Source organism: Grammomys surdaster, unplaced genomic scaffold, assembly GCF_004785775.1.
Source record: "Grammomys surdaster isolate TR1022 unplaced genomic scaffold, NIH_TR_1.0 279, whole genome shotgun sequence".
Lineage (NCBI taxonomy): Eukaryota > Metazoa > Chordata > Mammalia > Rodentia > Muridae > Grammomys > Grammomys surdaster.
The window spans coordinates 9,106,257-9,118,659 of NW_021604720.1; the positions used below are offsets into that span (position 1 = coordinate 9,106,257).

At 41.2% G+C, this 12,403-nt stretch overlaps 1 protein-coding gene across 2 annotated transcripts in view; it reads left to right on the forward strand.

Annotated features, from left to right (window-relative positions):
• Positions 1-12,403, forward strand: part of Spata7 (spermatogenesis associated 7) — a 40,587-nt gene that overhangs the window by 13,075 nt on the left and 15,109 nt on the right. For both annotated transcript variants that reach the window (XM_028777281.1, XM_028777282.1), the window contains exon 5: positions 7,073-7,206. In XM_028777281.1, the coding sequence (XP_028633114.1) occupies positions 7,073-7,206 (134 nt within the window). The remainder of the gene's footprint in view (positions 1-7,072; positions 7,207-12,403) is intronic.

Here is a 12,403-nt window from a genome sequence, read left to right on the forward strand (position 1 = left end):
TGTGTGTGTGTGTGTGTGTGTGTGTGTGTGTGTGTGTGTGTGTGTGTTTGCAAACCACATAAACATACACATGAAAAGAAAAAAATATAGCAAGTATTGACAAAGATGTGGACGAAAAGGGAATCAGTCTATGTACACCGTTAGTGAGAATGTAAATCAGAGTGATAGCCATTTAAAAGTTTGACATACAAGTTCTTTAAAATCTAGCAATAGAAGTGTTGTATGTTTCAGCAGTCCTACTTCCCTACTTCTGGCTATATATCCAAATGGAATGAAACCAACCTACCCAACAGACACACCCCTAAGATTTTGGAATTATTCACAATAGCCAAGATCCAGAGACAATTTAAATGTCCCCTAGCAAGATAAATAACTAATGAATGTGTGTGAACATGTATGTGATATAACTCACTCTGTTTCAGCCTTAGAGAAAGGCAACACTTTCTCGGGTGTGAATGAATCTGGAGGACCGTTGCCAGCAGATAACCCAGACACAGAAAGACAACGGCTGCATCATCTCCCTTACATGTAGACACCAAGTAATCCAGGTGGTGAGATCAGGAGAGCGTAGAATGGACATAGAGAGATGTTAGTCAAAGGGGAGCATTTTCAGTTGTGAAAACAGGTAGTTCTAGAATGTAATATGAAGTATTATTACCAATACTATCATCACATGTTTCAAATTTCTTAAGTGTTCTTGATGCAAAAAACAAAACCAAAAATGAATGTGTGAGTTTATAGTAGTCTTGATTAGGTAGGTCACTGTTTCACAATGTATACAGACATCAAAACACTGCTTTATGTACCTTGTATATAACTCTGATCAGTTAATTATACCTCACTAAGGCCAACAATTTACCAAGTGATCTTATAGATACACATTTATCTTAGAATAACTACCTTGTTAGGATAGCAATGAATATATTAACCAAAATAACATAAAACTTGACAGGCTGAAAAACTAGTAAAATACAGATGGTAAATTTAAAAATACAGTCAGAAAAACTAGTCAAATACAGATGGTAAATTTAAAAATACAATTGGCTCTCTATAGCTAGAGGTTCAATAATATAGATTCAACCAAATGCATATTTTTAAAAAGGTTCAGAAAAATACTTTGTTGGTGACATATACTATCTAGTTATTTCTTGGGCCATTCCTTAAATCATTTGCATACACTTTACTTTGTATTATGCATTACAAGTAATCCAGGGATGGTTTAAAGTCGACAGGAAGACAGGTGGAAGACGGCTCAGTGGCACAGAGTACTTGCTGCTGCTCTCCCACAGGATCTGAGTTCAGTTCCCAGCGCCTACCCCAGGCAGCTTACCTATATCTCCAACTCCAAGGGATCCAAAGTACATTCATGGCCTATGTGGACACCAGCACACAGCTGCAAAACACTGTGCCCAACCCCAAGCACACAACTAAAAACATAATAAAAATTCTTCAAAAACAAAGCTAAGTATAGAGGAGATAAAACACACAGGATTTGATTTTGCTGAGCCACTTTACTGTAGATACTTAAGCACTTAAAATGCCATAAAATGAATGTTGCTTTTTACAACTTTAGCGTGTATTCTAAAATTAGCCTAAGTGGATTGGTCAATACAAGAAATGATTTGAACATTAACAAGTGGGAGAGTCGCTCTATTGGGTATTTAAAAGTTTGGTACTAAGAAGCATTTACTAATGAAATTGGAAAGAGTACATAAGTAAACATAATTCTGAAACGAGATAAAATCTACACAGGGTTTCAACAAATTTAAAAGGCAGCTATGTGTGAGAGAGAGCTGACTAGCCATTTGGGAAATGAAAATTAATATAATTCTCCAGTTCCTTGGTATAAAATTTCATTTGGATCAATAATATAAATGATAAAATATGAAACCAGAAAGTCGTCTGAATTTTAGAATATTATTAGAACATGGATAGAATTAAAGGCACATTTACATTCCGATTCTAAACAGTGATATGTTCTTAGTTTTGATTTTGAAGTATTCACATAAGGCAGCATTTTTTCTGCTCATTTCTTTCTCACTTAAAGTTAGATAACTTCAAAACAAATTTGAAAGCAAAATATCCTCCTAAGTCAAATAGCATTCAACACATTTTTCTATGCAGTTATTTCAGTGGAGTTCTGGTTTGAACTTAGACCTATGTTCACATGTTAGCACTGATACTGTTTCATTGCACTTGGGCAATGAGGGGAGATTGCTCTTATTTTCCTGTGATGAGCTTTCTGACTACTGAGATACATTTATGTCACCATAAAAAAAAAACAACTAGGAAGGGAGGGTGAGATTGCAAGCATGACAACCTGGGTTCAAATCCTCAGCACCCATGAAAGGCCAGGTGTAGCTTCACATACCTGTAACCCCTGTGCTGTAGCGGATGGAGACAGGAGGATCACTGGGGCTTGCTGCCAGCCAAGCTCCAGATTCAGTGAGAGACCCTGTCTCAAAGGAATACAATAGAATGGTACAACGGGATACCTGATTCCTTCCCCTTAGCCTCTGTGCATGCACGCACCCCCCCCCCCATACACACACAAATAGGATATGGGTTCTAAAAATACAATCCATATTTGTCAGTTAAAATATCTCTATAGGGTGCCTACCATGTGCTACATGTTGCTCAAAGACTAAAGCTAAAATGTTGAACAAAAACTGATTTCCAGAGCTTCCTGTATAGTGGGAGGAGGCAAACAATGAGCATATATGAAGAAGTAAATTATGTCAGATGGGGATTCCTACAGTGAGGAAGATAGAGCCTGGTAAAGGAAGCTGGGATCCCATTGGAGGAGAAGTCCTTTTTTTGTCTTGGAAGGACAAGCAGAGACTTGAAAGACTTGAAAGAATTTAGAGTATTGTGGCTATCCAGGGAAAGAGCAATCCAGAGAGAAGAAACAGCCTTGAATGGAACCATGATTGATGAATTAAGAGAAACAGTCTGGGCATGTGAACTGCACCTTCAGAAGAGCGACAGATGATGTCACCCTGACTGACAGAGGTGTACACTGGGGGGACTTGGCCTTCATGCTGAATGAAGCCAAAGCCACTGGAGGTCTTGAGTACAGGCATCACAGAGCCAGTTTCACTTTTCAAAGTGTCTCTCTGGCTACTGAGGTGAAATGTCTACAGAATGCCATCACTGAAGAGTGTGGATAGGTAGAGGACAGACCACATTGATAGCAGTGAGGAGAGAATGAAATGGTTTCTGTGGAAACATTCCAAACATGTCTGTCAATGGCTTAGCTAGGACTAGGGTGTGAGAAAAAGGAGGGAAGAAAGAAAGGAAAGGAGTCAAGGATGACTTCTCAACCACAAAGATGGAACTATGATTCACTAGACTAAGAAGTATGGTAGAAAAGATTTGGGGGAGGAAATGAACTAGGACGTCAATCTTTATCATCTTAAGGTCAAAATGGGTACCTATTGGCTGGGGCCAGAAAGATAGCTTGGCAGGTAAATGTACTTGCTACCTACCACATCTGACAACAGGAGTTTGATCACCAGGACCTACCTGGTGGAAGAGAAGTGACTCCTCTAACCTCTACGTGCATAGCATGCCATGTGTGCCCCCAGTAAATTAAGTAAATGTAATTTAAAGTAATAAACCAGTTGTGTCTTGAAAGCAGTTAGAATGAGTCTGGGGTTAAGGATAGAGGTAAAATCTTGAGAGTTAACATAATTGGGTGGTATCTAAAGCCTAGCTGTCATATTTTGTTTTTAAATTTCAACTTAATTCTCATTTATTCATGATATACATTATATTGCTTTAAATCATTTAAGGCATGTGTTTGTTGTTTTTGCCATGTAGAGAAAAGTATAATGGCGAAATTCGAGAAGATTGTGATCTCCAAATGGCTAAGTAGTAGCCATCATTACTCCTTATCATACTAAGCTTATGATTGTCATAATTGATCTGGATAACTCAGTAATAGGTTTGTGGCATAAAACAATACATCCAGCCAGGTGGTGGTGGCGCACACCTTTAATCCCAGCCCTTGGGAGGCAGAGGCAGGCGGATTTCTGAGTTCGAGGCCAGCCTGGTCTACAGAGTGAGTTCCAGGACAGCCAGGACTACACAGAGAAACCCTGTCTCGAAAACAACAACAACAAAAACAAAAAACAACAATACATCCCTGGACTTAGTCATCTGTGTTTTCATGTTCTGTACTGTCCTGATATGGCTAGTGCTGCCTCGATCATTTCAATTTCCACATTATCCAAATTGAAATATACTTTGTTGTTTAAATAGTGTTATATGTAACACATTAGACAAGCTTTACAAATTTTTTAAACATTGTATTTTATATGTATGTTTGCCTGCATGTATATTTGTATACCGTATGTGTGCAGTGCCCACAGAGGCCGGAAGAGGGGTTGGCTCCCCAGGACTGGAGTTAATAGAATGTTGTGAGCTGCCATTTGGGTGCTATGAAAGAACAGCCCATGGTCTTAAAATGACGAGCCACTTCTCCAGCCCCAGCTTTCAAATTTTTGGTTGAACATGCCCTCTTAATTTATTTTTTAATCTCCATGCATGTGTATATATGAGGGCATGCATGTGCCATGTTGTACATGTGGAAGTCAGGCTCAGCCCTCACGTCCACCTTGTTGGAAACAGTCTATTGCTCACCATTGGATATGCTAGGCTAGCTGCCCAGCGAACCCCTAGCTGGTTACCTGACTATGCCGTCCATCTCACCAGAGGAATGCTGCTGGCTTTGCATGGGTTCTGGGGATCTGAACTCAGGTCCTTATGCTTCCTTAGCAAGCATTTTATCTGTAGAGCTATTTCCCCAGTCTAAAACCATTTTATTTTTTAAAATTTACTCATTTTTAATTGACACATAAAATTATATCTATTTATGAAGTACTATACAAGCTTTACTTTTATAGAAGTTTTATTGTTGTTCTCAATAAAAATATTATCAGTAACAACAATTATGCCATAAATTTTGATTTTTACCAAATGTACAAAATTGTGCAAATAATTTTAAAACATTTTCATTGCCACATAAATCCCTGTACCCAATTTTCAGCCACACAATTTCCACCCCTAACCCTGAGAAATTAGTTTCCTCTTTCAATTTGTCTTGAAAACATCTCATATCCAGGAAATCATTTGTGTCTGTATATAATTCATTGCGTCTGTAGACAATGTACACATAAAATAAAAATGTTAATGAATATTTCATTTTTATGTGGAAGTCTGTTTTGAATTCTTGGGAAGTATACCTTTTTTATATTTGTCCATTTGTATGTGTGTGTGTACACTTGCACGTGTGCGTACATGTGTGCAATCATGTGCCACAGCGAGTATGTAAAGATAGAGGACAACTTCTGGCTCCATAGCCCCTGCTGCTAGGAGCCTCAGCTAGAGTCACCATCATAGACTCTCTGGAGCCTCTCCCATCCCTGGTCTCTGGCAAGTCCTAGAGATGACCTGACTCTCACTCCCCCTCATCCCTGCCAATTTCTGTTCACTCTCCCTGCCCTCTTTCCCCTGCTTTCCCTACACCTGTCCCCCACCCCCACCCCCTTCCCTTTCCACTCCCTTCTGCCACTCAGTTCTCTCCCTCCATCCACCTTTGATGACCAATTTATTTCCCCTTTTGAGTGAGGTTCAAACATCCTCCCTGAGCCCGCGTTAGTTAGGTCTTTGGGTCTGTGGATTGTAGAGTGGTAATCTTGTACTTTCTGGCTAATGCTCACTTCTAAGTGAGTGCATACTATGTGTGTCCTTTTGGATCTGGATTACCTCACTCCAGATGATGTTTTCTAGTTTCACCCATTTACCTGCAAATTTCATGTTGTCCTTGTTTTTAATAGCTGAGTAGTATTCCATTGGGTAAATGAAACACATGGGGGTTTTTTGTTTTCCATTCTTTGAGTGAGGGATATCTGGGATGCTTCCAGTTCCTGACTATTATGAATAAAGTTGCAGGGCTTCAGCTGAATATGTAAAAGTGGAGGGCCCTGCTGGGCATAGGTGGAAAAAGAGAACCTTGACCTCATGAAGGCTGGATGCCCCAGGGGGTGGGAATTTTGAGGGTGGGGAGGTGGGAGTGGGGGGGGTAGATAGAGGTTACATCCACAGAGAAGAAGGAGGAGGGGTGAGGGGATTGGGGGTTCCAAGGGGGTGGTGGGGGATGGGGTAAGGGGACAACATAGGAAATGTAAATAAATCATCCAATAAAAAAAAAATGAATAAAGTTGCTATGAACGTAGTGGAGCCCATGTCCTTGAGGTATGGTGGCACATCTTTTGGGTATATGCCTAGGAGTTGGTATAGCTGAAGTAGAACTATTCCTAGTTTTCTGAGAAACCTCCAAATTGATTTCCAGAGTGGTTGTACAAGTTAGCACTCTCACCAGCACTGGAGGAAGATTTGCTCCACATCCTCACCATCTTGAGCTGTTGCCAGAGTTTTTGATCTTAGTCATTCTGACTGGTGTGAGGTGGAATCTCAGAGTCATTTTGATTTGCATTTCCCTGATGACTAAGGACATTGAACATTTCTTTAAGTGCTTCTCAGCCATTAGAGATTCCTCTGTTGAGAATTCTCTGTTCACCTCTGTACCCCATTTTTAAAATTGGTTTACTAGCATTTCTAATGAATAGGACTTACAAGAAACAGAAGTCAGTTACCTGACTGCAAATGTCTTTAAAGTGCTGGCATGGCTTTGCTGTTTTGCTTGCTCATTTGAGATGAGGTCTTGCTTTCAAGATGGCCTTGAACTCCTGGCCCAAGTGATTTTTCTACCTCTACTCTCTGTTTGGAATTTCTATAAATTACATACTATGTAGAATCTCTTTATACAGAGAAGTATATAGATCTTAGTCATGGTAGTATAAATATGTCTAACAAGAAAGACGTGCTGGCTGTGCATGGGGTATTTTGGCCTTGGTCCCCGCACTGGGGAGTCCTCCGTGCAAGACCATCGAAGCTTCTAGAACAGCCGGGGCCAAGGGAGGAATCATGGATTTTATTAGTCTAACAAGACCAAAAAGTTAGTATTTATGTTTTGTTGCTGTTTTAAAAAGATGGGTTTCCTTCTTAGATGCCGACCAACAACGAAGAGAGAAACTGAGGAAGGAGTTGGCACGATGTGAGAAGGAGTTTAAATTAAGTAAATCTGCGATGCAGGCCAATTCTAAGATGAATTCCAAGTTCTTTGTAAACTCCCTGCAGAAGGTAAGGTGGGTCCTTTGCTCCTTAAAGCAGGTGTTTGTAAGGCACATTGCTGCAGCCTGGCTTGGGCTGCAGGTTTGGGTCAGCAAATGTTGAGTATCAAGAGCCAACGGGTTCTCCTGTGTGCTTCTCAGGCCACAGCACCTGACACCTTGTCTTGTCAAATCTGCCCGCCAGTGGAAGGTGACCACTGTGGAAATAAATTCCTAACTGCGCTCCGGTCACTAGCTGGAAATGACAACGTGGCCTGCAGGCTGTAGTTGGCTGGTCTGGACTGTGGTTTTCTTGTTTGTAATCCTCTTTAACATTTGTTTGAAGAACTATTCTCCTTCTCACAGTTGGATAAGAAGTTGGATAAGATAGCAGTTTTCAGAGTCTCTCCAATGGATAGATTTTGTTTTTTAATTAAAAACATTTTGAATACAATGTATGTTGATCTCAATGAGTAATTTTATCTAGTGTTCTTTTATGCAATTCTTGGCAAAAAAATGCTGTGATTTTTTATCTGTTAATGTAGTGAATGACTTATGTCCTGGAACTTGCTGTGTGGACCAGACTGGCTCAAACTTAGAGCTCCAGCTCTACCTCTTGGGTGCTGTCATTAAAGCATTAGGTTTTCTATGTTGCTGAATTCAGTGGCTAAAACTTTGTTTAAGATTTTGGCATCTGAGCACTGTTGTTACTGCTATGCATTTTTCTTTCTGTCTGGTTATCGTTATCTCTTTTTCTATATTCTAGCTTATAGACGTTGGAAATTAATTGACTTTTTTATGGGTGGTATTTTTTATTTAAAAATATTTTTCATACAATATATTTTGACCATATTCATTCTCCTTCCCCCACTTTATCTTTACCTACCCAATTTCATATTCCCTCTCTCTCTCTCAAAAATTAAAATGAACAATAACAAAATGAAAATCAAAGCAAACAAACAATAAGACAAAACCAACCAAAGTGCACAAAAAAGCAGAGTCCTTTTGTGCTGGCCAACTCCAGGCCTGGGGTGTGGCTCATACTCAGGGTCACTTGCATACAGCTTCTTAGGTAAGGTGGAACTTGTGTTCATTTTCCCCTCCCCATGCTGGGATCTTGTCTGGTTTGAACCTGTGCAGGTCTTGTGTGTGCTGTGTCTCTGTGTATCTGCCATGTTGTGTGTGAAAACTCTGTTTCTTTGGAATCATCCACCACCTGTGGATCTTACCATCTCTCCACCAACTTTTCCACACAAACCCTGACGTTGAGGGGAGGCGTTTGATAAATACATCCCATTTAGGATGGAGTGCTCTCACCCTCTGTACATTGTCCAGTTGTGATTCTCTGCGTTCTCTTGCAAAACGAGCTTCTCTGCTGAGGCTGGCTGACGCACCGGCTTGCAGACAGCATACTTTTAGTTTTCTGAACAGCTGACTTTTTTATTTTTATGTAGCTTAACATTGAAACGTTCACTTTTACAAACTTTAGTACTGTAGCAATCTCACATGTTTCTTTCACTCATTGTGAAATGATCAGCTCATTCTAGTGTTCTTTCCTCTCCAGCCTCCTCTAGATCACCGTCCTTTGATATGATTATAAGAGCCGGGCAGTGGTAGCCCAGGCCTTTAATCCCAGCACTTGGGAGGCAGAAGCAGGAGGATTTCTGAGTTCGAGGCCAGCCTGGTCTACAGAGTGAGTTCCAGGACAGCCCAGGCTACACAGAGAAACCCTGTCTCGAAAAAACAAAACAAAACAAAAAAGAAATAGTTTATTGAAATTTTTAAATTATATATTTTAATTTACTTTAAGAATCACTTGCTTGCCTCCATGGTAGTTCATATATACCTTTATACCTTTTTATAGTTCCATTTACAAATAATAGTAATTTTATTGCATATTTTATTTATTTACATTTCAAATGTTATCCCCTTTCCGGGTTTCCGCCTCCGGAAACCCCCTATCCCATCCTCCCTCCCCCTGCTTCTATGAGGGTGCTCCCCCACCCACCCACACACTCCCATCTCCCTGCCCTGGCATTCCCCTACACTGGGGCATCAAGCCTTCATGGACATTCATGCCCAGGACCAAGGGCCTCTCCTCCCATTGATGCCTGACAAGGCCATCATCTGCTATATATGCAGCTGGGCTCATGGGGCACTCTGTGTTTACTCTTTGGTTGGTGGTTTAGTCCCTGGGAGCTCTGGGGGATCTGGTTGTTTGATATTATTGTTCTTGGGGTTGCAAACCTCTTCAGCTCCTTCAGTCCTTTCTCTAACTCCTCCATTGGGGACCCCATGCTCAGTCCAATGGTTGGCTGCGAGCGTCTGTCTCAGTAGTTGTCAGGTGCTGGCAACTATATCAGGCTCCTGTCAGCAAGCACTTCTTGGCATCCGCAATAGTGTCTGTATATGGATTTGGTGTCTGTATATGGGATGGATCCCCAGGTGAGGCAGTGTCTGGATGACCTTTCCTTCAGTCTCAGCTCCACACTATACCACTCCTGGGCATATACCCAGAAGATGTTCCAACATATAACAAGGACACATGCTCCACTATGTTCATAGCAGCCTTATTTATAATAGCCAGAAGCTGGAAGGAACCCAGATGTCCTTCAACAGAGGAATAGACACAGAAAATGTGGTACATTTACACAATGGAGTACTACTCAGCTATTAAAAACAATGACTTCATGAAATTCTTAGGCAAATGGATGGAACTTGAAAATATCATCCTGAGCGAGGTAACCCAATCTCAAAAGAACACACATGGTATGTTCTCACTGATAAGTGGATATTAGCCCAAAAGCTCGAAATACCTAAAATACAATTCACAGACCACATGAAGCTCAAGAAGAAGGAAGTCCAAAGTGTGAATGCTTTAGTCCTTCTTAGAAGGAGAAACAAAATACTCATAGGCGGTAGAGGGTGGGAGGGACTTTGGAGGAAGAGAGGAGGGGGAGGAGGAAAAAGAGGCAAGATCAGGTCTGTGAGGAGAATAGGGGAGATGTACAGAGGATCATATTTGAACAGAGGTGAGTAGCAACAGGGGATAGGGAACTAGGGGTAGCCACCAGCAAGTCTCAGATGCCAGGAAAGCAAGAGGTTCCCAGGTCCCAACAGGGATGAGATTAGCTGAAATGTTCAACAAAGGGGAGGGAGAACCTGTAGAGACCATATCCAGAGGTTAGGCAAGGCCCCCAGTTGGGAGATAGGGGCACTCACTCATCTCCAAATTTTTAACCCAGAATTGCTCCTGTCTGAAGGAAATACAGAGACAAAATAATAGTAATTTTTAATTTGCCTACATTTTTTGTCTACCTTTTTTAATTGATTTATTTATTTTATATCCTGATTGTAGCTCCCCCTCCCTCCTCTCCTCCCAGTCTCTCGCTCTCACTTCCACCTCTCCTCAAGAAAGGGGAGGCCTCCCATGGTTGTCAGTCTGCCTTGGCATATCAAGTTGCAGTAAGACTAGACAAGGCAGCCCAGTTATGGGAAAGAGATCGAAAGGCAGGCAACAGAATCAGAGGCAGCCACTGCCCCCACTTTGGGAGTCTCACATGAAGACAAAGCTACACAACTGTAACATATGTTCAGAGGGCCTAGGTCAGTCCCCCGAATGCTCTCTGGTTGGCACTTCAGTCTCTATGAACCCCTATGGGTTCAGATTAGTTGATTCTGTAGGTTTTCTTGTGGTGTCCTTGACCCCTCTAGTTCCTTTAAACCTTCCTCCCTGTCTTCCATAGGATTCCCCAATCTCCACTTAATGTTTGGCTGTGGTCTCAATTTTTATCAGTTGCTGGGTGAAGCCTCTCTGAGGACAGTTATGCTAGCCTCCTGTCTGCAAGTATAGCAGAATATCACTAATAGTGTCAGGGGTGGAATGGGTCTCAAGATGACAGTCATTGATTAGCCCTTCCTTCAAATTCTGCTCTATCTTTTACCCCTGCACATCTTGTAGGCAGGACAAATTGTGGGTCACAGATTTTATGGCTGGATGGGTGTCCTAATCCCTCCATTGGAAGTCTTGCCTGGTTACAGGAGATGGCCAGTTCAGGCTCCATGTCCCCCATTGCTACGAGTGGAGACTAGTGTCCACTTATGAGTGAGTACACACCATGTGTGTCTTTCAGGGTCTGGGTCACCTCACTCAGGATGATCTTTCCTAATTTGATCCACTTAGCAGCAGATTTCTTGATGTCATTGTTTTAAATGGCTGAGTAATATCCCATTGTGTAAATTTCTTTACACATTTTCTTTATTTATTCTTCTGTTGAGGGACATCTGGGTTGTCTCCAGCTTCTGGCTATTACATATAAAGCTTCTATGAACATAGTGGAACATGTGTCCTTGTGGTATGGTGGAACTTCTTTTGGGTATATACCCAGGAGTGATATAGCTGGGTCCTCAGGTAAGTCTATTCCCAATTTTCTGTGAAACTGCCAAATTGATTTCCAGAGTGGCTGTACAGGTTTGCACTCCCACCAGCAATGGAAGAGTGTGCCCCTTGCTCCACATCCTCATCAGCATGAGCTGTTGCTTGAGTTTTTGATTTTAGCTATTCTGACAGGTGTAATCTTAGAGTTGTTTTCATTTACCCTAATGACTAAGGATGTTGAAGATTTAAGTGCTTCATGGCCATTAGAGATTGCTCTGTTGAGAATTCTTTGTTTAAATCTGTATCCCATATTTTAATTGGGTTGTTTGGTTTGCTGATACCTAGTTTCTTGTCTTCTTTATATATTTTGGATGTTTTGGTCTCTGTCAGATATGGAGTTGATGAAAATCTTTTCCCCTTCTGTAAGCTGACATGTTGTCCTTTTGACAGTATCCATTGCCTTACAGAAGGTTATCAGTTTCATGAGGTTCTACTTATTGTTGGTCTTAGTGCCTGAGCTGTTGATGTTCTGTTCAGGAAGCTGTCTCCTTTGCCAATGCATTCAAAGCTATTCCCCACTTTCTTTTCTATCAGATTTAAGTGTATACGGTTTTATGTTGAGGTCTTTGATCCACTTGGACTTGAATTTTGTGCAGAGCAATAGATATGTCTACTTTCATTATTCTACATGCAGACATCCAGTTGAGCCAGCACCATCTGTTGAGGATGCTTTCTTTTCTCCATTCTATAGTTTGGGCTTCTTTGTCAAAAATCAAGTGTCCATAGGTGTGTGGGTTTACTTCTGGTTCTCCAATTTCATTGATCAACCTGTCTGTCTTTATGCCAGTAC